At 42.0% G+C, this 22639-nt stretch overlaps 1 protein-coding gene across 3 annotated transcripts in view; it reads left to right on the plus strand.

The window, feature by feature from the left end:
* Positions 1-18386, plus strand: part of CDC40 (cell division cycle 40) — a 43051-nt gene extending 24665 nt beyond the window's left edge. For all 3 annotated transcript variants that reach the window (XM_030556104.1, XM_030556105.1, XM_030556106.1), the window contains 7 exons: positions 1435-1480; positions 4173-4274; positions 8095-8210; positions 8492-8625; positions 14165-14241; positions 15782-15926; positions 17232-18386. In XM_030556104.1, the coding sequence (XP_030411964.1) occupies positions 1435-1480; positions 4173-4274; positions 8095-8210; positions 8492-8625; positions 14165-14241; positions 15782-15926; positions 17232-17409 (798 nt within the window). In that variant the 3' untranslated portion in view covers positions 17410-18386. The remainder of the gene's footprint in view (positions 1-1434; positions 1481-4172; positions 4275-8094; positions 8211-8491; positions 8626-14164; positions 14242-15781; positions 15927-17231) is intronic.
* The last annotated feature ends 4253 nt before the right edge of the window (positions 18387-22639 follow it).

Below are 22639 nucleotides of genomic sequence, written 5' to 3' on the forward strand. Positions count from 1 at the left end.
CTGGAGCTGCACACTACCCTCCTTCCCACACTCTGGAGCTGGGGAGGCTGCAGCTGCCCACTTTTCCAGCACTCCGAGGCTGGGGCCATGCGCTGCCCACCCTTCTTCATTCTGGAGAGGCTGTGGCCGGCCGCCCAACTCCCACAGCTGGGGAAGCTGGGGCTGCGCGCTGCCCACCCTCCCAGCGCTCCTTTGGGGCTGGGGAGCTAGCTGTGGGACTGGGCCGGTGGCTGTGGTGGGGAGTCGGCTCTGGGCTCCGGCAGAAGGGGGGGAGCTTGGCTCCAGTGCAGGGGTGGGGGAAGAAGCGTGACCTCGGGTGGAAGGGGTGGGGCTGAGGGCCAGCCTCCCCCAGCTGACGGTTCATGCACCACCCATGATCATCAGCATGGATGCATGCCCTCTGGAATGATCTTGAAGTATGACAGGACATATAAATATTTAGTGCATCTGGCACGTAAATATTTTTCAGTGCCGGCTACAACAGTGCCATGTGAACTCCTGTTCTCGTTTTCAAATGATGTTGTAAACAAGAAACAGGCTGCATTATCTCCTGCAAATTTGTTTGTCTGAGTGATTGATTGGCTGAAGTAGAACTGAGTGGACTTGTAGTCTCTAAAGTTTTACATTGTTCTACTTTTGAATGCAGTTTTTTTTTTGTACACACTTCTACATTTGTAAGCTCAACTTTCATAATAAAAAGGTTGCAGTACAGTGCTTATATTAGGTGAATTGAAAAATACTATTTCTTTTGGTTTTTACAGTGCAAATATTTATAATAAAAAATAAATATCAAATGAGCACTGTACACTTTGTATTCTGTGTTGTAATTGAAATCAATACATTTGAAAATGTAGAAAACATCCAAAAATATTTAAATAAATGGTATTCGATTATTATTTAACAGCAGGATAAATCACTTTAATCGTATGACAGCCCTAATTGTAAGCTTTTTGGGGCTAACACTCTGGCTTCATGTGTGTATGTAAAATGCCTAAAACAATCTGGGTGTTATCACAGTATAGGTACTTAATAACATTTAAATGCTAATCCAATTAGGTTATGAAGGTCACAAGTCCTTAAGCTTACCTTTGCTGCTGCTATCATTTGGTAAAACACAATTTTATGTAAAGCTAAACTTTATAGCTGGGACAGATGTTGATAGCAAAACATTTTTTGCTGAAAATTTCCTGCTCTGAGTTTAGGAAACTGGGCCATTTAATTTCTCATTGCTGAATAAAATTTCATTTTAGTTCAGTCTTGCACACTGTTGAGAGAGTTGCAGAAATTCTGTGGCAAATGTTCACATTATTTCTGAATTTCAAGATAGGCTAGTTGTGACCAAAATTCTCATAGAGTGTCTCGTACATCCGTAGTTAAACTTGTCATTTAATGTGGTGCAGAAATTAACATTTCTGTCTTTTCTTTTCCCCCAAGCTTTGGGAGGTATACGGTGAACGACGATGCTTACGAACATTTATTGGTAACCTCTCTTTTTTATTGAACTCTTTAATATACATTAAAACAACTTCCTTCTTTCCTTGTCTCCTCTGCCCCCCCACCAAAGTAGATTTAATTACTTTGTGATTTATGGGGGGGAGGGTGTCAGTGCTACAGAAGACATGTAGGCATCTGAGAAATATGTCAGCTTTTCAGTATGGTGTTGGCATGAAAGCTGAAGATGCTGTGTTTGTGCATGACCTTCTTTTGTTTTTAATCTACATGATTTAGTGTTGGCACTGAAGACTTCTAGACCATAAAACAAGATATTAGTGTACTGCGTCAATCGGTTATCGGTCATTACCAGAAATGGATCAGATAGTTCCCTATTTTTTGTTACCTACTCCTCCCCTCAGTACTTCATGTCTGAAATTAGATGGTATGCTCAGAGTAGAGAGTAATCTCTCCTTACTTGTTCTGTGAGGTACCTAGCACACTTTTGGGTGTGCTAAAATTAACTATTGTGATGTTGTCATTTAACTAGGTCTTAGCTTAGAATTCTAGAATATTAGGATTAGAAGGGACCTCAGGAGGTCATCTAGTCCAACCCCCTGCTCAAAGCAGGACCAATCTCCAGACAGATTTTTTTTTTTTACAGCAGTCCCATAAATGGCCCCCTCAAGGATTGAACTCTTAACCCTGGGTTTAGCAGACCAATGCTCAAATCACTGAGCTATTCCTCCCCCCATCCTCTGGGCTAGACAAGAACTGAATTTCTAATGCAAAAGGAACAGAGAGAGACTTCTCACAAAAACTGTTCAGCCCTTCTTTTAAATATAAAAATGGAACAAGTCCAATATTTTCCTTGTAATTGAGAACTTTTGTAGAGGATTGAAAGAAAGAAATGTGAGCTTTCTAGCAGTCTTTGCTGCAGCTTATGAGCAGCAGGTTTTTCTCTTGAAGGGAAAAACACTTGTAAAATGATGTGCTGTCATTTGAAGTGCCCTTTTATCAATGTTCCTAGTAGCCAAGGCATAAAGCAGATTGGCTAAATTGATGCCTCAGGAAAGGATCTCTTTAAACTGTGGTTTCAGAACTTTCCTGTCATGAGTCAGATTCACCTGCTGTATTTATTTTAAAAGTATGTGTAAGCTAAAACGTAGGACCCTTTAAGTCTGCTACAATGGCTAACCCGAATTATTCTGCAAGGCGGGGCAGATTATTCTACCTGAGCAACATGCCTTCCTGACCTAAATATTTACTATATTCCACAGGGGATTTAATTTAAGCATGCCGAAATTATTTCCCCACTTGCTATTGCTGCCATCCCAGGATTTTCCTGTGCAGTTGGCATTCTCTTCATTGAATTCCTCTGTAGTGTTCAGTCCTTGATTCTCCCTTACTTTTTGTCTTAGATGTTAATGTTTGTTGTGATATTTTTCACATGCAGTGCATTGTTGCTATAACTATGTCCAGGCCAATCTTTGAAGCAATAGTGGATTTTGAGGTGCTTCTTGTACATCATATTTGTAATGCAATACATGTCATTTCGGTGCAGTGGGGAGTTCAGTTGCATCACATTTTAAGATGTCTAGAATATGCAGACAAAACATATTTTAATTAAAATAAATTGCTTTGCAGGAGACAGACTTTTAATATGAACGTCAACAAAACTAGTCATTTAAACTTTCTTTTACCATCTTGGCACTTATCCCATCCTCATATGGTTCAGATATTAGGCTAGTTAAGTGTTAAGATGCACTCGTTCCAAAACAAACCCTTCTGTCAATGCAGTTCCAAAGTAACTTCTATCTGGCTGTCTGCACTAGACTGCTTTGGGAAATTTCCTGCTGTTGCATTCTCACCACTGGAGGGAGTTGACGTTTTGCCACTGTGTCTCATAACCTTGGCCACGTCCAGACTACCCGCCGTATCGGCGGGTTAAAATCGAATGCTCCGGGATCGATATATCGCGTCTAATCTAGACGCGATATATCGATCCCCGAGCGCGCTTATATCGATTCCGGAACTCCATCAACCCCCACGGAGTTCCAGAATCGACAGGGAGAGCCGCGAACATCGATCCTGCGCGGTGTGGACGGGTGAGTAATCCGATCTTAGATATTCGACTTCAGCTACGTTATTCACGTAGCTGAAGTTGCGTATCTAAGATCGATTTCCCCCCCGTAGTGTGGATGTGGCCCTTGTTAAGGACAGCCTTAGACAATACAGTAATAAAAATGGCAGTCGCCATATGAACCCTGTAACTGATAGCTGTTGGGGCTGCAACTATAGTGGTGTAGCAATGGAGGATTTTCCTAGTGCAGGGAGGCCTCCTGAGGTCAGTCTTATTCCTCAAATAGATGTTTAGTTTTAAAGGTTTGTTATGATTCACCTGGAGAAGTTTTAGAATTTTCCTCAATATTGCAGTAAGTCTCTTTGCACAGGTAATTCCCAATGGCTTTATTTTCAAATCTCATAACGGCCTTTAGGAAGGTACTGTTACTTTTCCAGTTGAATTGGTCTGCTCAAATAAAATTTACAAGATTTTCTTAGGTAAGTTCTAGTAGTTTTCTGTGTTGCCAGAGAGTGTAATTAAAAGCTGTAATTCACCATTAGTATTGTGGTTTATCTGCATTCTATCTGTGGTAATGTTCTCCAGAAAATCCTAATTCCTAGCATTGGGGGTAAAGAGTTAATTCTTCTCTCCACCACACTTCTTTTTTATCTTTTAGGGCACAGTAAAGCAGTTCGAGACATCTGCTTTAACAATGTTGGAACTCAGTTTCTTAGTGCAGCATATGACCGGTATCTTAAACTCTGGGACACTGAAACAGGTAGGCTTAAATACATACATGTTCAAATCTGATAATCATTGTAACTATTAGTAAATAGCTACTGTTTTAATAGCCATGCTTTCTCTTATAGTGCAACACTGCTATTTCAAGTACAGGGAGATCAATTTTCTCATCTCCTGAATGTTTTTGCTGTCACTGTAAAGCTACAGTTAAGGTAGTCTTGGTGTTTAAGATAAAAATCCATTGTAACAAGGATTTACACATTTATTTTTAAAAATTACTTTTTCTATGCAAGTTTTCAAGTCAGTCAAAGAATGGGGCCAAACATTTACTAAATTAGAGGGAATTATTTGGCACCCCTTCACTTATAAGAATGAAATTAAGTACTAAAAGTAAATTTTTGAATTGAATATTTTACTATAATTTAGTAAAGGATTTATTCCATAATAATTCTTCCAGATTTAAAACAAAAAAAGAATTTTCCCAAATGGGTGGAGGAAAGAAATAACAGTAATTTTAGCGACGACATTTATTTCACATTTGTATTTTCATTGCTAAGAATGTTAACAAATATATTCACCTAATGCTGAGTGTCTCGGCCAAATACAAATTTAAGGTATTTACATATAAAAAAAGATATTTTAAATCCTGTTAGATACTAAATATGGTTTTCTTAATGCTGCACTACTACTCCCATTGTGCCTCCGTGGTATTTAACAGATGCTCACTACTTAACTGAAGACTTCCTTACTTTTGTGCAGTTGCCGAATAGATGAAGTTTGCTTTACTTGAACTTGGGTGGTGACTGATCTTAGCTTTCTTGCAGCCAGTCATCTTCCACTTTGCACTTTATTAATAGTCATGTTCAAGGTCCTCTTCATCTAGATTTTCTCAATGTAGGAAAACAGCTAATAAAAGAGTAAAAAATAACCTGGATAGGGCAATTCCAGAGAAGAGGTTTTGGAACACAGAATTGTCAGTACCCTCTTTTTTTAAATATCTCGCATATCAAAGCTATGGGGCCATTCCAGCTACAGGCAAACTAGGCAACTTCCTGGGGCAGCTGGACCAAAACTGAGTTACACTGTGACCCCGTGCACCAGGTCACAAGGCCACTCACTCAAATTTGGCCCAGACATGTCTCTATCATGATGGAGGGGCAGTTGGGCAAAACCCACAATGCGTGGTGCTGTGACTAGGTACTTGCCCCCACTTCAGCCAAAACCCTGGATCCATTATTTCAGTAGAGGAGCTCTGTTCTAGAGTGGTTTTCAAACTGTGGGTCGTGGAATGTAAGGTATTGGATTGCGGCAGCCCTGGTCAGCATCTCAGACCAGGCCATTAAAAGTCCCGTTGGTGGTGCTGCTCTACTAAGGCAGGCTAGTCCCTACCTGTTCTGACACCATGCTGTGGCCAGCAGCAGGTCCGTCTCCTAGGTTTCGCACGCTGTCCCGTCCCAAGCACCGGCTCCACACTGGCCAGTGGGAGCTGGCAGGTGGAGGGGGTGTGTCTGTGGGCTAGAGCCACGTGGAGCCACTTACGTGCCTCCGTCTAGGAGCTGGACCTGCTGCTTGCTGCTTCTGGGGCGCAGCACAGTCCGTGGTGCCAGGATAGGCAAGAAGCCTGCCTTAGCATCCCCGCTGACCGGGAGCCGCTACATGTAAGCCCACAACCACCACCCCAGTCCCTTACCTCAACGCTGAGCCCCCCAAACCCAGAGCCACCACCTGCACCCCAGAGCCCTCATCGCTGGCCCAACCTCAGAATCTGCACCCCCTAGCCCAGAGCCCTGACCCTCTCCTGCACCCCAACCCTCTGCCCCAGCCCTGAGTGCCCCCAAACCCAGAGCCCCTGCCCAAACATCAAGCCCCAGCCCAGAGCCCCCTCCCACATCCTGAGCCCCCTCATTCCCAGACCCACCCCGCAGCCCTGACCTCAACCCTCTGCCCCAGCCCTGAGCCCCTTCCACACCCCAAAACCCTCATCTCCAGCTCCATTGGGTTGCAGTCATCAACAATTTTCTTCAACTGGATCACTAGAAAAAAAGTTTGAAAACTGCTGTTCTAGAGGGTAGGAAGGGGGAGTGGCACACTGAAGTTTTGCCCACGGCAGCAGATTGGCTAGAGCAGCCTCCCCCCAGATCTTTAGAAGTAGATGAGGATCACCGTTTCTGTACTTGGACACCATTAACTTAAGTGTTCTGCATGAATTCCGTTTTTAGCTCTTCACTTAAAATTGACTTTGTTATGATGATATTGTGGGCCTTCCAGGTTTGTATCTCCAAGGTATGTGTACTGTCCTTGCTTAGTTTACAAAGGAAAAAATATTTTTTTCTAACTGATAGCCTGCAAATTCAGCTTGGTCTTTGAAAGTCAAAATGGATTCTTTTATTCTCATGCATATTAATTGACAATACATACTGGAGGCCAAATTCTGCCCTCCTAAAATACATACAGTATCAAGGCTGGACGCCCATTAAAGAGCTGTGTATAGTGCATCTTTGTTCAGAAGGCTTAATAATCTCCTGGCACTTAGTTTGCAAGGTCATGTCTATGATGTTTTCCTTAAAATTATCTTGTGGAGGCAACAATGGAAATAGCAATATATAAAAAAGATGCACATGGCTGACAGCATTTTAACCACTCTTGTCATCTAAATGCCCAGAGCAGGTCTAAATGACACTGTGGGTTAAAAAAACAGCAGCCACTGACATTTTGTTTATACTACTGGTGCTTCCACTGTTGCCACCACCAATGGATCGGTCCTGGTCAGTTCTATTCTGTATAGGTTTTTATCCCTCACTTCTCACGGTAGTATCCGAATACCTTCCAGTAATGCATTAAGCAACATGACTAACACCTATCATGTGGTGGTTCTCTCCCCAGAGGAGAGGTTTGTGCAGTGGCAGGTTTTGTGATGATAGAAAACATTACTCAAAGATGTGGCTGTGCAGGTACGTAGCATCAGTGAGGAATACAGGAGTGCTTCTTAACTATGAACTCAATTGACCAAATGTGGAGGTGTACCTTCAACCAAAGGAAAATCTACTCTGGCTGCAAACTCTTCAAAATGTTTTTTTCTGACTGTCACCATAGTTTCTGCCTTACTTAAGTTCAGCTTCAACCAGCTGATCTTGTCCAAGTGTTGGATCTTGTTGGTGGTGGCGGTGAAGGAATAGGATAGGTAAAGCTGTGTGTCCTCTGCATATCGCTGACACTTGAGTTCATGTTGTCTGACCAGTTCATCTAGTGGTTCTATATAGATGCGGAAAAGGACTGGTGAGAGAATTGTTCCTTGTGGAACTCTACAACTGATGGATCTAGTAATGGAGGTGATAATGAGTCGTCAGGTTCCTGATGATTCATGGTGGGGTGCTGATATCTTTTAGGAAGCTTTGGAATTTGGTGGCATCCATGAGTATTCATGGTTGAATCAGGATCATTGGTCTGTCTTGCTGCCTGGCAGTTGGAGGTTTTTGACTGCTATCTTAATAAGGTGATGGGTCTGTCCAAGACAGTGGCTGGGTTGTGATGTCCTCAGTATTGATATCTAGGCTAAAGATCAGGTCCAGCGTATGACCAGCTGCCTGGGTTGAACCAGGTAGCAATAGTGGGAAAGTTGGGGGAGGGAAGAGATCTAATATAAACAAGATCCAAGTCATCTCTAGAATAATTCCCAATCTCCGATCTTTTCAGGGAGTTGAAAGCTATGTTTTTATTTTCTCCTGATCTAAACTAAGTAAAACATCTCTAGGTACAAAGATGGATAATTGATGATAGCTTATTACTGCGAGCATTTATAAAACTATGCTTGTGAAACTTTTGAACTGATTTAATTGGAATGGCTTGTCTGTTTACAGGGCAATGTGTTTCCAGGTTCACAAACAGGAAGGTTCCATACTGTGTCAAATTCAATCCTGATGAAGATAAACAAAGTCTTTTTGTGGCAGGAATGTCAGATAAAAAAATTGTACAGGTAAGACTCAGAACTTAATTAAATGTTTCCTGGTCTCATAGGTTTATAAAGTAAAGATTTTGTACCTGAAGTTTAAATTTAGCTGCTGTGTAACAGCAATGCCTTAAACATTTTCACTCCTTTCTTAACAGTATTTTTGAATGAACACTGCCTCAAAGGCTGTTGCTAGAGTGCTTGCTCTCTGACCTGAAAGTCTGACTAAATATCAGAAGCTTTATAGTTTCAAGTTCAGGAATGTATTAGAACTTAAGTGGCTCTGATGCTGACTGTTTCATTTGCAGTGGGACATTCGAAGTGGGGAGATTGTGCAGGAGTACGATAGGCATTTGGGAGCTGTCAACACCATTGTGTTTGTGGATGAGAATAGACGGTTTGTGAGTACATCTGATGACAAGAGTTTAAGAGTCTGGGAATGGTAAGTTTCAGACCTCACAAAGTTTGATTTCATATTAGTATAGAGCAAACTGGAAAATAGTTAACAATTGTTAAGTCAAATCAATGCAATTACTTTGAAGTTTTTGTGCAGTAACTTCTTGCTAACCAAACAAAAAGTTAAATTAATTTAACTTCCATAAATCCATTTATATTATTCTCTACAGTAATTGAAATATTTAAAAAGAAGCAGTGCCAGAAAAAAATCAGTGATGTTCCTGCTGCTAGTTTCTAGTCTATTTGATTGTGCTGTTGACCAATCGTAAATACTTCTCACCAGACCTGTATTTTGCAGTCCACAGAATAGTCTGTGAGCCAGTTCTTAACATATTTGTTCAGTCAAATGAAACATCCCTTCTTGAAACTAGATGTAAGACAATTAATTGTATTTTTAAAATCTCTTTGAAGTAAAGATTTTTAAAATGTCTAACACAACTCTTTTTACTGGCTTACAACCCTGCTATGTTGCAGTACTTATTATCTGAGGCTGCTTTTTAAAACCTGTAAAATGTCATTAACTCTATCCAAAAGCAAAGCAGAGAATGTCATAGTTTACAGAGGACTTCATTGGTATGAAGGCACAAGAGCATTCAAGTTACATATATTCAATATACTGTACTAGCCCCAAATTAAATAAAGTATCTTGTTTGGTTTAGATAAAAATCAGTCTAACATAGCATCTGCAGTAATACAAAAGTTGTTGCTAGAAATTTTTTCTAGGATAGCCAGACATACGGTATGTGTTTTTAATCAGTGAAATGATTTGCTTCCTACTCCTGTATAACACACGCTAGATGAATACCAGTCAAATTATTTTAACTTTACTTATAAAGTGAAAGTCGTGCCATGGGCTGTTACGTGGGAACAATGGGCATAGCCATATCCACTTGTGGCAGACAACATTCCATTAATGGTTTCTCTCATCTGCTCTCCCAGTGGAGGTGTATCAGTACTTAAGTTAAGCGTATAAAGAATTGCCTGTGCCATGCTACTTTAGAGTACCGTAGAGATACCTAATAAATCAAATAGTTTAACAGTTTCATTCTAGCTTTTCAGTCTTTTTGGAGTTGCACTGAGAAGCACGGTAAAAACACTGAAAAAAATTATAATGGCAGTATTGTGTGTGAAATTCCATCCAAGAAAAGGCTCATTGAGAAACATTATTTGAACTGCTCTTCAGTTCTAATGTGAGTTGGGAGTGAGGTGTTCTGTTCAGTTACTGAAACTTACAAAAAGCATGTGGTGATTAAAGAAAATGATTCATTCTGGCCTTTTCATTGAATCCAGCTGGCTATCTGTAGGATCTACAGTAGTTCTACATTGCCCTTCACGTATGGAGGAATCTAGGTCACAGCAGTGCTCAGATGATGTCCATAATGTACCACGCAGTTACTGCCTGTTTTTAAAAAACAAAAAAAAACAAAAAAAAATGAAGGGTATATTGAGATTCATTTTAAGCTTGTGCTGCCTCTACTGTTACATGATCAGTTTGGGAGATATGTGGAGGCAGTGTGCTTGGCCACACAGGTGAGAGGAAGTGCCCAGATCATTCTCTGGCTGACTCAGTGGGTGTTTTGACTGGTTCTGGGAAGAGCTATGTGTGAAATTCCTCATCTGGAAGGACTGTCGGTCTGACAAAGTGCTGGAGAGTTTCAGTGAACCCCTTAAGAACTAGGAAAAGTCCCTGGGTGCGATGACTACTAACAGGGATTTCTTTTTTTTGGTTTGTGGAGCCATGTCTCTCTGTCTTACACAGAACTGCTGCCTCTTGCGTAGCTAGTGGGGTTCAGTGGAAGCAGCCAATTCCCCTCAGCATGTTTTCAAAAAGCTGCGCCTGCCGGGCCGGCGCTGGTGGCAGCACGGCCAGAGGAGCCGTGGGGCGGCAGGCACTGACGTGGCACCACCCAGCCAGCACTAACAGCAGCACGGCTGGAGGAGCCGTGCCGGGGGGGCAGCAGATGCGGCCGGAGGAGCGAGGCGGGCCGGCCGCTGTGCTCAGGGCTCAGTGGCCAAGCGCTCCCTGGCCTCCCTCCTTCCCCCTTGCTAATGTGGGGGGAGGCGAAAGAGCCCCTGTGCCTTTAAGGCCGCCTGGCTGGCGAGCCCCACATGGAGCGCACCAAGCGCCGGGAGCAGGCCAGGGACAGGTGGCGGCGCAGGACGGAAGGTGAGCAGCGGGAGTCCGGTGCCTTGCACTGGGGGGTCTGGGCAAGGGGCTCCCCGGGGCTGGACCCGCAGGACAGGGTCGCAGGCGGTGCTGTCTGGACGCGGGGGGGCCCTGGCGCAGCACAGGAGCCTGGAGTCTGGGGCAGGGGGGGAGGACCGCGTGGGTGGGACCGGGCGGCACAGCCCTGCAGGGGATACCTGCAGAGCGCGCTGGGCAGGAGAGACTCTCCCAGGACTGCGGGGGGGACAGAGGGGGCATCCGCACCCCCAAGAAGCCTGCAGGAGTCCTGAGCCGGTCCGGGGTTAATCTGGGGGGGAAATGGGAGGCGCCAAGGGAGGCGTGGCCAGAGCAGGCGCCAAGGGAGGGTGCCTTTTTTATGTTTGCTCCCCCTACACTTAAAACCTGCTCTTGGGACTGGATGCTCTTGTTTCTTGTGGTCCCTGATAAAATAAATAGCTATAGGGTGGAATGTCACCTTCCCTTTCCTCCTTCCCACCACAAAGAATCTAGATGCAGAACATCACAGCCTGATTGTCCCAAATGTAGATAGCTTCAGATTATATTAGAAGTCACAGGGATAGTGTTGTCTCATTCAGATATTATGAACTATAGAATAGGTCATATTCCATAATTCAAATTTTGCTTAGCAGACTGATTTGTAAAGCTAATGTAGAGCGCTTTTCCCACTCCACTCATTCATCGCTGTGGACTATGATACAGAACATTTCCTGAAATATGCTTATCTGTCTGTAGACAAAGTTCACAGATTTCAGGCTCCAATTAATTACATTTGCATTAAAACTAAATGAACATGTTCAGCACTGCAGCTTTTGGAGCTTGAAGAATTTCATGTGTCAAGTTGTCACCAATGTTGCTGTGAATAAATCCCTCTTTTCTGTTTTATAACAGGCGTTTTATATGGTAGGGTTAATTGATTATTTCACTTCTTGATATGTTTAAATATACAAATATCTCTTTCTTTACTTTATGTTAATAAGCCTGAAGATTTTGATTTTAACAAGAACTTTAAACAGTCTTTAAAAGTAAATATGACCTGCAAATGCTCTTAAAAGCTACATTTAATTACAAGTTTTTAATTGCTTTTGTAGAGTTCTTAATTGCGTAGAGGAATGTTTAGGATGTTTTGTAATCAAACCTCAGTTTGTAAGCATTTTCACTTGGCCAGTGTTGGGAGTGGTTTGACATGTCAGACTTTGCTGGGAACAGCTTCTTCCATGATAATTGAATCTGAATTTCATGGATGTTATGCTGTGTACAGATTCTGCTTTCATGTTTCTGGATTGCAGTGTCCTTCCTTTGTGGAACGGCAACAGTAAGAATATAGAACAATAAATGTTTTTCAGATAACAAACTATACACCTCTTCCTCGATATAGCGCCACCCAATATAACACAAATTCAGATATAAGGCGGTAAAGCAGCGCTCCGGGGGGGGGGGGGCTGCGCACTCCAGCGGATCAAAGCAAATTCGATATAACATGGTTTCACCTATAACGCAGTAAGATTTTTTGGCTCCCGAGGACAGCGTTATAGCTAGGTAGAGGTGTGTTTGCTCAGTGGAATTTTAACTGGGCTATTCTGAAGTTTGCTTTTCTGCTTATTGCATCCATATGGCAGTGATATTAAAGTTGAGGTGGTCATTGTATTCTAATCCCCTTGATTTTGGAAAATTCCGGATTTTATTCTCACTCCTTTAATATTTTCATGGTGTTGCTCAGGGAAAAGGTGAAATGGTTTGGGCTGCTGTGCCATCAGTAAGTTGATGACACTCTGCTCAAAATTTTTGCACCTCCCAAGTCACTAGTGACCCATACCCAATAGTGGTATGTAATGGTGATTTCATTCTCTGCTAGGATGACGAGGCTAATGCAGTCCATAGGCTTCAGATGACCTCCCCGCAGCGGTCTGTCTTTCCATAGTTCCCAAGCTCCCATAAGGAAATTGAAGTCTCTTTTAAGAGCTTTTATATCTCCGGCAGTTCCAAACGCTTTCCCTTTACTTTTCAAGAGACTCTAACTTTTAGTTCCTGCCAGGTTTGGTCAGCAGGAAAGAAATCACCATGTAGCACTCTAATTTTTCCCAGTGAAGGTTAGAAACTCTCACCACTTATAAATATCAGCTCATAAAACAATGTTTTGAGGAAAATGTACCAGGTCTCTCAGTTTAGAATTTCCCGTCAGAATAGCCATTGAGGTTAAATTGGATTTTAAGGTCAGCAAACCATGGCAGCATTTTTTGGTGACCTTTAAGAAACTAATTTTGTCTTACTTCCTATTTCACAATTTGGCTTGAAAGAAGTGTGCAACTTAAATGTCTTTTATTCTGCCTAATAGTATAGGGCAGCATATCCTGCAGCAGTCCTGACTACATCTGGTACATTTTAACAGAAAGCAGAGCTGCCTGGAATAAATTCCAGCAGCTGAGCCTGCATTAATTTGTGAAGAGAGAAGACAGCAAAACCCACATTGCATTTCAATTTCTTTTAACTAGAATCAAATGCAGGAAGTGTGTTTTCCATAATGTGGCTTTATTTTTTAACCTTTACAGGTTACATAAGAGTTCTTTCTGGCTGGATTGAAGATTCCTTTTTCGGAAGGGAACAGGTTCAGACATGCAAGCTATCAGATGCTGCCTGTCTATTCTAGGAATGGAGCAGTGTCTGATACTGACTTTCAAACATTGCTGCCCTTACCCCACAGCCTCCCTCAAGTGTGACTGAAAACTAGTTTTGTTATTAGTGTAGACAGGGCTATTGGGGGAATCTATACTTTCTGCATTGCCTACATCTCTGGTTCTCAACCAGAGGTCCTGGGGAGCCATGAGCAGGTTTCAGGGTGGCTACCAAGCAGGGCCAGCATTAGATTCCCTGGGGCCCAGGATAGAAAGCTGAAGCCGAAGCCTGAGCAGTGTAGCTTCATGGGAGCCCCTGTGGCATGAGGCTTCAAGCAACTGCCCTGATTCCTACCCCCTAACACCAGCCCTGGCTTTTATATGCAGAAAATCAGTTGTTGTGGCACAGGTGGACCATGGAGTTTTTATAGCCCATTTTGGGGGACCTCAGAAAGAAAAAGGTTAAGAACCCCTGGCCTACATCCATCACCAAAGCCTATTCACAACTGGACGTATTAAACAAAGCTTGTTTTCTTTTGTCGATAGCACTACGGTAAGAGTTCAGTGGGGGGGGTATTTTTAATATATTTGAACTCCGTTTTAGCAATTTTTCATCTGGACACCACTTCTAATTCTGTGTTTCACAATGGTTGATTAAATCAGCTGACTTCAGGTGGCCTTTTGAAATATTTCCATTTCTTCATCCATTCACATTTCTTCCTTTGCAGGGACATTCCTGTTGATTTCAAGTATATCGCAGAGCCAAGTATGCACTCGATGCCTGCAGTCACCTTGTCTCCAAACGGTAAGTTAACACTTTACTCAGGCCTTGTCTACACAGGAAAGTTTCATCGGTTATACCAGTATCAACCCTCCCATATGGATCATTGTATCATTTTGGAGGTTAGCTTAAATTCCTTTCCAGATGACATAAGCTAAACTGGAAAAAGATACTCTTATACCAGAGTAGGAGTAACCAAATGGGGTGAGTTGTATCAGTATAACTATATTTGTTTAAATTAACACGTAGGGTTATACCAAAAAATGTTCCCAAGTAGACAAAAGTCTTAGTTTACTTTCTCTGTAGTGAGAGGCACAAGTTAGTTTCCCTTTTTATGAACTCTGTCGTTTTAAAATCTCTTTCTGCAAGTGGTAGAAGGAGCAAACAAAGCTAAAAGGGTAATAAAAAAGCTTTTAAGGGAGCAGAAGAGGAGAATAGTGTCCCCAGGACATGTCTACGCTTTTCCTGGGACCCTTGAAAGAGTCTTTCAAAGTCACTGTGTGGTCACTGCTCAGGGTAGAGGGAATATGTCCAGCACAAAAGGATCGAGGAGCAGCTTCTCTCTTCAGCATGTCCTCTTGCCCACCTGGCAGCATCTGCACTGCCCTCTCTTCCATACCCACCACCAAAACAGGAAGAATGGTGGACACATGATTGGTTAAAAAAGCAGCCCTTCTTTTTGCCTTCCAGACACTTCTTCTCCTTTTGAACTGTGAAACTTAAAAATTGAGAGCGAGCGAGAGAGAGGCTGTTTTGAAAATTAGATATTTAGGATTTATTTACATGGTTAAAATCCTTCAACACATTTTAGACCCGCTTTACACTCAAGTAAAATTGCTCTTTAAAATAAAAAACAAACAAACAAACAGAAAACCACTGGTAAGTCTATTGTTCCACAACTTAAAATCAGTGAGTAATGAGATGATCTGCATCTTGTGAACTTGTCTCCTGGTTTCAGTTATTTGATTGACCAGTTAGGATATCTGCTCACCTATCCTTTTCTTTGTCTAAGCCTCTTCTGTATTTTAAAATGTGACAGTCACCATGGGTAATCTCTGGATGGTGTAGTGTGATTATAACTGAGAAAGTTACTGAAGGCAATTGAGCATACATGCAGAGATACGCTTCCAAAGTATCTCCAGTATTAAATTCTGCCTTTATTAGTTGTAATAGGCAGAAGTCATCTCAATTAAAATTTCCCATGGGTATGACTGATAACTGTACTTGGCGTCACAAATAGCTTAGAAAGAATTGCTTACAGAATTAGGTTTGTTTTTGTATGATGAAATTTGTGTCTGCCACACTAGAAATTTTTCTACACGTGACATGAGCCAAGTCTGTACCTTTCTTCTTTGAGTGAATGCCCCTAATACACCATTCTAGGGTCTAGCACTGAGTTGTACAGTACACGGTAGAAGCCATGCATATTATTTAACTAAATGCTTTATTAACACAGAATATTGTTGAAACCAAAACTGACAGTGAAAGTTCTAGGAATCTTTGTCAGATTTGTTTCTTCAACTGCAGTAGACTGACATCTGCCTGAACTTTGTTGCATGTACAGGAAAATGGCTGGCTTGTCAATCAATGGATAATCAGATCTTGATTTTTGGAGCTCAGAACAGATTCAGATTAAACAAAAAGAAAATCTTCAAAGGTCACATGGTGGCAGGTTATGCTTGTCAAGTTGATTTTTCACCTGACATGAGGTAAGTTCTATGAAAACTAACTTCTGTCTTAAAGTTGTCATGAGATCCTGCTAAATTTGTTTTTGAAACCCTTTGTAATATACTGATGTGCTGCTGTCCATTTAACCCAACATTGCTGTGTGGCTACAGAGCTTTCTGCAGAAGTTAAAAGGGGGATTTGCCTTTTGCCATTTGTTAACTTCAACGGATTCAGTACTAACATTTAGCCCAGTAGTATAAGAAATGAACATTTAGTTGAAGTACTCATAGTGAATACTTAGTCCTAAATTCTCCATTCTACAAAGGCTGTTTTGTGCTGCTATGACCTTAAACCAGCCAGAAGCCTTCCCTAGGTCAGTAGAATCTCTACTGTAAGAGGCAGCTAAACTGCCTCCCATACCAGCCACAACCCCACTCTGCCCCACCTCAAAGTGAAAGTGAGAGGACGAAGCATATGGAGGAGGGCAGGCTGGGGCTATAAGGGGGCTTATCAGACCTGAGCTCCACTACACGTGATCCTCTGCTAGTGTAAGGGACTTGATAGCACCAACAAGAGTTGAGCAGGATGCTTTCTGTTCTAACTAGCACTGGAGCTAAGTAGCCATGAACCAGGGAGCAGCAACTGGCTTCCTACACACAGGTCTGCAGTAGAGTCACAAGAAGCCTTCCTCTACACACATACCTTGGGTTCAAACTTAAAGCAAAACTGGATCTAGATTGAAGCCTGGTTCTTCTACTTTGCCTAATGAAGTTGTACAGCTAACTCTCTCATCTGCAGCTTTACTAGCGATGTCACATTGGTGTCATTTTAAGACGGTTATGCCCATTTAACTTCCTGTAGATAACAAAGCAAGTATATGCATGATTAGCATAATGCACTGCAAAAGTGTTCAAATTTTTAGGGGATTTTTTTAAAGAAAAATCTCTGCAAATTAGGGTTTTTTCCTGGAATTTTCTCTTATCCTCTCAGTAGGCTCTATTACTCAGGCAAAATAATGCATGGTATAATCACATTGCTTAGCACATTTACCTCACAGATGATGTGATGAATCACGGCATAGCAAGAGCCTGGGCTCTTTAGAACACATCATGCATGCTAATTCTTTGGAATTCCTACTGTCTGTTGAAACAGACTCTCTTGATTGGAAAGCTAAGTGGATTACTAAATTTTTTCCATTCCCCAGTACAAAATTATCCTTAATCTGTTTTTTTGCATTAATTGAAAACATTTATTTTAATGTATGCTTTATAATAATCTTCCAAAAATGGAAAATAATAAAAGTAGTTCTGAGAGTTTTTAACTGAGCTTTTAATTTTTTAATACAGCTATGTGATATCAGGTGATGCAGATGGAAAACTTAACATCTGGGACTGGAAGACCACAAAACTCTACAGTAGGTTAAAAGCACATGACAAAGTTTGTATAGGCGCAGTCTGGCATCCACATGAAACATCCAAGGTCATCACCTGTGGCTGGGATGGTCTTATTAAATTGTGGGACTGAAGGGGGTACTGCAAAGAACTAAATTTTGATAAGACTTCTTGTGAACATCTGAGATTGCTAAACATGAACTCTGCTGAGGATGTTTTGATTTGAACTTCCAGCTGTTTTTGGGTTCTTCACTATTAAAGTACACTATGCACTCTTGGAAATGGGAAATCTCCCAGGCAGAAGACTCAGCTGAAAGGCTACTCTTCTAAGTATGACTTCAGGGTCTGTGAGAAGCTGAGAACAGTCATGTGAAGTGGCCAGAAATAAATATTAATTTGATAAGTTATTTTCTGTTTGATCCACTTTTTCAGATTAAAACTATATTTTCTAGTTTGTGATTCTGGATGTCACACAGTATATGGTGTAGAAGTAGAAAACCAGCAGTTTTGTTGTGTTCTGTAACTGCACAGCTCAGAGATTAAAGAGACTTTTCTTCTACTGCAGTAGATCTTGAAGATGCACCCATTAATAGACTTTATGGCAGTATTCTGTGGCACCCAAGTTTCTTCGATTTACACAACCAGTAACTAAAATTTATTGATCCATAACAGAAACAGAGCTGATCAAAGGCTTTACATACATACCTAGTGAACAAACTGAGTATACCCTGCAGACTGTGTTCCCTAGACCCTCCCTCTGTGTTCTTATATTGGTATCTTGACTTAAACATTTACATGATACTGGTCATGGAGGTTCCTCTACGTAACCATCTTTATTTGAAAGTTTTCTGTATAATAAAAAATATCCCCCCAAAACCCCGAGGTAAATTCCATATTCTGTTAATTATCATGCTTTTCGGGGCCATATTTCGAAGAAAACCACATTCCCTGTCCCTTAATCATATTCTTTGTGCAGGGTGCACTTTAGTATTCACTGTTCCTATATTATATGCACCATATTGTTTCCATGCTAAGCTACTGCATATACATGTCACAGTTTCTCTTTTTTTTTTTAAGAACTTATTTTTAATAAATCTTTTGTACAAAGGTCTGGTTTAGTTTAGTCCTTACTTCTAGCATATCTAAGTCAAATATACTCATTATCCTTTCAATTTGGGGTTTGGCATTTCCTAACTCCCAGTGGTGCCAAGGTACATCCTTGCTTGGATGATACTAAAACAATATGTTGATTATTTTGCTAAGCAAATGGGGGCAGAAAAGTCTTTCTAAATTCTTATACCACACTGCGCACCCTATTATCTGACTATGAATGAATAATGGAAATAAGGGCAAGAACAACAAACTGGTCAGCCTTCAAGCCACATTGGATAACTATTGAATTAACATTATAAAATTATTGCAGATCAAACCATTGTTTGATCATCCAGTTTTATTAGGCATGTCTTAGGAAGCATAGTCATGTTGGACAAGATAAGCCCCTAAAGGCCCTTTCCAACTCACACATCTAGCTCGTGGGGAGCAAGGGGAAACTACACTTGAAAGTCAAACATTTCTGAGTGAAGGTGAAATTTGTTCAAAAATAAATTTGAAAATCTGAAAGCTCAGAGTTTAGATTCCACACACACACACACTCTTCTCAGCCTTCATACCCAACTATAGTGTGCACTGTCCATTTGACTTTGGCACCTCTGATAGGTATTTACAATACATATACTTTGGTGACTTGTCATGGGTGGCACAGATGAGGATGGGTCTGTTTTTGGAGAAAGTGGGGGTACCAGAGGCTATCTGTTCGTGTATGGGCAGACCTAAGACTCATGCAAATATATAAGGCAAGTACAAACTTAAAACTCTGTATGAAGAGCAATAGAAATTTTATGGTGAATGTTTAGAGGTTATATGTGCTGCAGGTGGAAACATGACAGTGTTGGACTCCATTGACTATATGGGGAGTGGGTAAGGACAGGTTACAGTTTTGAGGCAAGATGAGATGTAGTTATCCCCTACTGAAGATGAGCTCTCAGGCTAGGCAGGTGGCTCTGATGTAGACCGTAAAATTGAAACGTTCTTAAGTAGAAAATGGACAGCAATTGGAGTTCAGAGAGAGAGAATGTGGGTCCCACAGCTGACCTTAACTTTAAAAGCCAAGACAGACCCAATATAACATTCCATAAGAATTTCTGACAAAAGTAACAGATCTTTAATGTATCCTAATTAGATTCTTGTCTAGGATTTTCCTTGTTGTTTGGAAAGCACTTATATTTTGTGTATCAATGACTTCAACTGTGGAATATATTTACTTGAACTATTTTTGCTGTAAGAACCTCTTGTTCAGTCAGAAGATTCACCCACCACTTGCGCACACCACTAGTGCAGAAATGCTCCAGTGGAGCTACTAAACTCTGATAGGCCATTTTCCATTTATGGATGAGATAAATAAACTTTTGTGAGTAACGTGCAGATCTTACACACAACAGGAGTTGATGAATTAAATGTCTGCAACAAAAAGACTTCTGATGCAGGTTTTTACAGAAGTAAACTAGAACCTGCCTTCTAGATCAGATCCTTTGTCTCCATCTGGTGTTGCTCACTGAGTTAATCCTTTATGAAATTTTTAAAGCCTGCATGGGAACCTGCAGAAGCTTTTAATTTGCAAGATTTTTCTCCCCAACAATTTTTTATAAAGATCTGTGGACTCCAAAAGAAAAGACTAGGCTTGTGAAGTAATTCTCAATGGAGATTAAGGGTAGGTGGGAATTGAGACCCATAACTAGAAAACAGCATGCTTCAGATTTTCCCAATAAATTCTCCATTGGTGTAAGCCTAAGCATGCAAAATTTTCAAGCTGAAAGCAGTTCTTTTGTGAAGGGTGGAGTCAAGTAAGTCTCTATTGGTTCGAATTAATATTTACAACCCGGTCTATGGAGTTCCTATGACAGCTTCATAATCATTGCACTTGATCTACTGTAATTTTAAGGAAATCTGAGTAACTTATTGCCACTACAACTAAGATACTTTTAGGATATCACAGTGAGGATTTTGCACATAAGCTACTCAAATCATTTTTTCTGAGCTCTGCCCTGGAGACTTGAAAGTTCCTTTAGCCTTGTGCCAACTTTCTCTGGATTTCTCCTTTTGTGTGGGGCGTTTCCCACCACCACATCCCCCCCATACCACTTGCTGGTAAAGGGGCAGCCTCCTTTTGAAGCCACTGGCCTCAGCTTCTGTCTTGTACAGACTTGGTAATAGTTTTCAATAAGATGCGGCTGCTTACTCCTTACATTCTCATTGCATTGCACAAGAATACTGTACCTCAGACAAACTAATTTATAATGTGAGCCAGTTTTCAATTCCAAACAGCTGCTTTAGAATACTAGTTTATAATACTGTGCCTTTAAGTCTTGCAAACTCATTTTGAAAATCTATCTGCCCAGGCACAAAATCTTTTCACCCTGTCTCTCCCAATTAATCATAACAAAAGTCTCATTTTTGTTGGTCAAAAACCTCAGACCTAACAAGGGAGTGGGGGACGGGGTGGGGACGGATGACAGAACTATGAAAAGCTGCTTTAACTAGACTAGTATCAGGATACCAGCAAATTTCTTTGATATGTAAGTTGTTTCTCTGCATAATGTAGGGCTTACTACTTTAAGTTGACTTAACAAAAGTATCTATAAAATGTAAATTAGAGGACTGTTGCCCTGTAGCAAACTGAATATGAATCTCTCTAGTCAAGCTCTTTGAATGTTGGAAGGTCTGTGACTCTCTTGCAGCAGTCCAAGAAGACCTTACTTATTTGTTGAAGGGTGAAATTGTCAACAGTGCCTACATGACTTAGAAGCCTTGGGCATTTAGATGTTTCTTTGACTTAGGCACCTCAGTCACGTATGTGCTTCTGAAAATTTGACCATAAACCCTTTTATTACCATGTTATAATGTTAAAGGAACATTCAAGTGTTTGGTGATATTGTTCCTGTTTGAGGCGCACCGTTAACTTGCTGTACAATAGGCCGTTGAGAGTGCTAGATATATTTGACTTTAATGGTCAGAATAAGAACTAGAATGTGAAGTTGTGATACAAACCTAGTTCCATATCTCTTTAATAAAAAGAGCAACCAGACTGATCAAGCTTGATTTTTCCTCCATGGCCGTACCGGAAGCAATTTCAATAATGTGGAGACTTATGAAGCTTAAATATGGTCAGTAACTAAGGCCATGTCTACATCTAAAATTTTGCAGCGCTGGTTGTTACAGCTGTATTAGTACAGCTGTATAGGGCCAGCGCTGCAGAGTGGCCACACTTACAGCAACCAGCGCTGCAAGTGGTGTTAGATGTGGCCACACTGCAGCGCTGTTGGGCGGCTTCAAGGGGGGTTCCGGGACGAGAGAGCAAACCGGGAAAGGAAACCAGCTTCCCCGCGGTTTGCTCTCTCGGTCCCGGAGCCAGCCAGCAAACCGCAGGGAAGGAGACCTGCTTGCTCGGGGTTCCGGGACCGAGAGAGCAAACCGGGAACGCCGCGGTTTGCTCTCTCGGTCCCGGAGCCAGCCAGCAAACCGCAGGGAAGGAGACCTGCTTGCTCGGGGTTCCGGGACCGAGAGAGCAAACCGCGGCGAAGCTGGTTTCCTTTCCCGGTTTGCTCTCTCGGTCCCGGAACCCCGAGCAAGCAGGTCTCCTTCCCTGCGGTTTGCTGGGTGGCTCCGGGACCGAGAGAGCAAACCGCGGCGAAGCTGGTTTCCTTTCCCAGTTTGCTCTCTCGGTCCCGGAACCCCGAGCAAGCAGGTCTCCTTCCCTGCGGTTTGCTGGGTGGCTCCGGGACCGAGAGAGCAAACCGCGGCGTTCCCGGTTTGCTCTCTCGGTCCCGGAACCCCGAGCAAGCAGGTCTCCTTCCCTGCGGTTTGCTGGGTGGCTCCGGGACCGAGAGAGCAAACCGGGAAAGGAAACCAGCTTGATTACCAGAGGCTTCCTCCTTCCACGGAGGTCAAGAAAAGCGCTGGTAACTGTCTACATTGGATTACCAGCGCTGGATCACCAGCGCTGGATCCTCTACACCCGAGACAAAACGGGAGTACGGCCAGCGCTGCAAACAGGGAGTTGCAGCGCTGGTGGTGCCCTGCAGATGTGTACACCTTCAAAGTTGCAGCGCTGTAACTCCCTCACCAGCGCTGCAACTTTCTGATGTAGACAAGCCCTCAGACGTGTTTCTGGACTACCTCAGGCTAGAGCTGGGATAGGGTTTGTCTACATGGGAAACTTTGTAAGTTGTAACAGTAGAATTGTACCTTAATAGTTATACCAATATAACTCACTGTGTGCCTCCAAAGGCGCATGAGGGCATTTGTAA

The sequence above is a fragment of the Gopherus evgoodei genome, chromosome 3, assembly GCF_007399415.2.
Source record: "Gopherus evgoodei ecotype Sinaloan lineage chromosome 3, rGopEvg1_v1.p, whole genome shotgun sequence".
NCBI lineage: Eukaryota > Metazoa > Chordata > Testudines > Testudinidae > Gopherus > Gopherus evgoodei.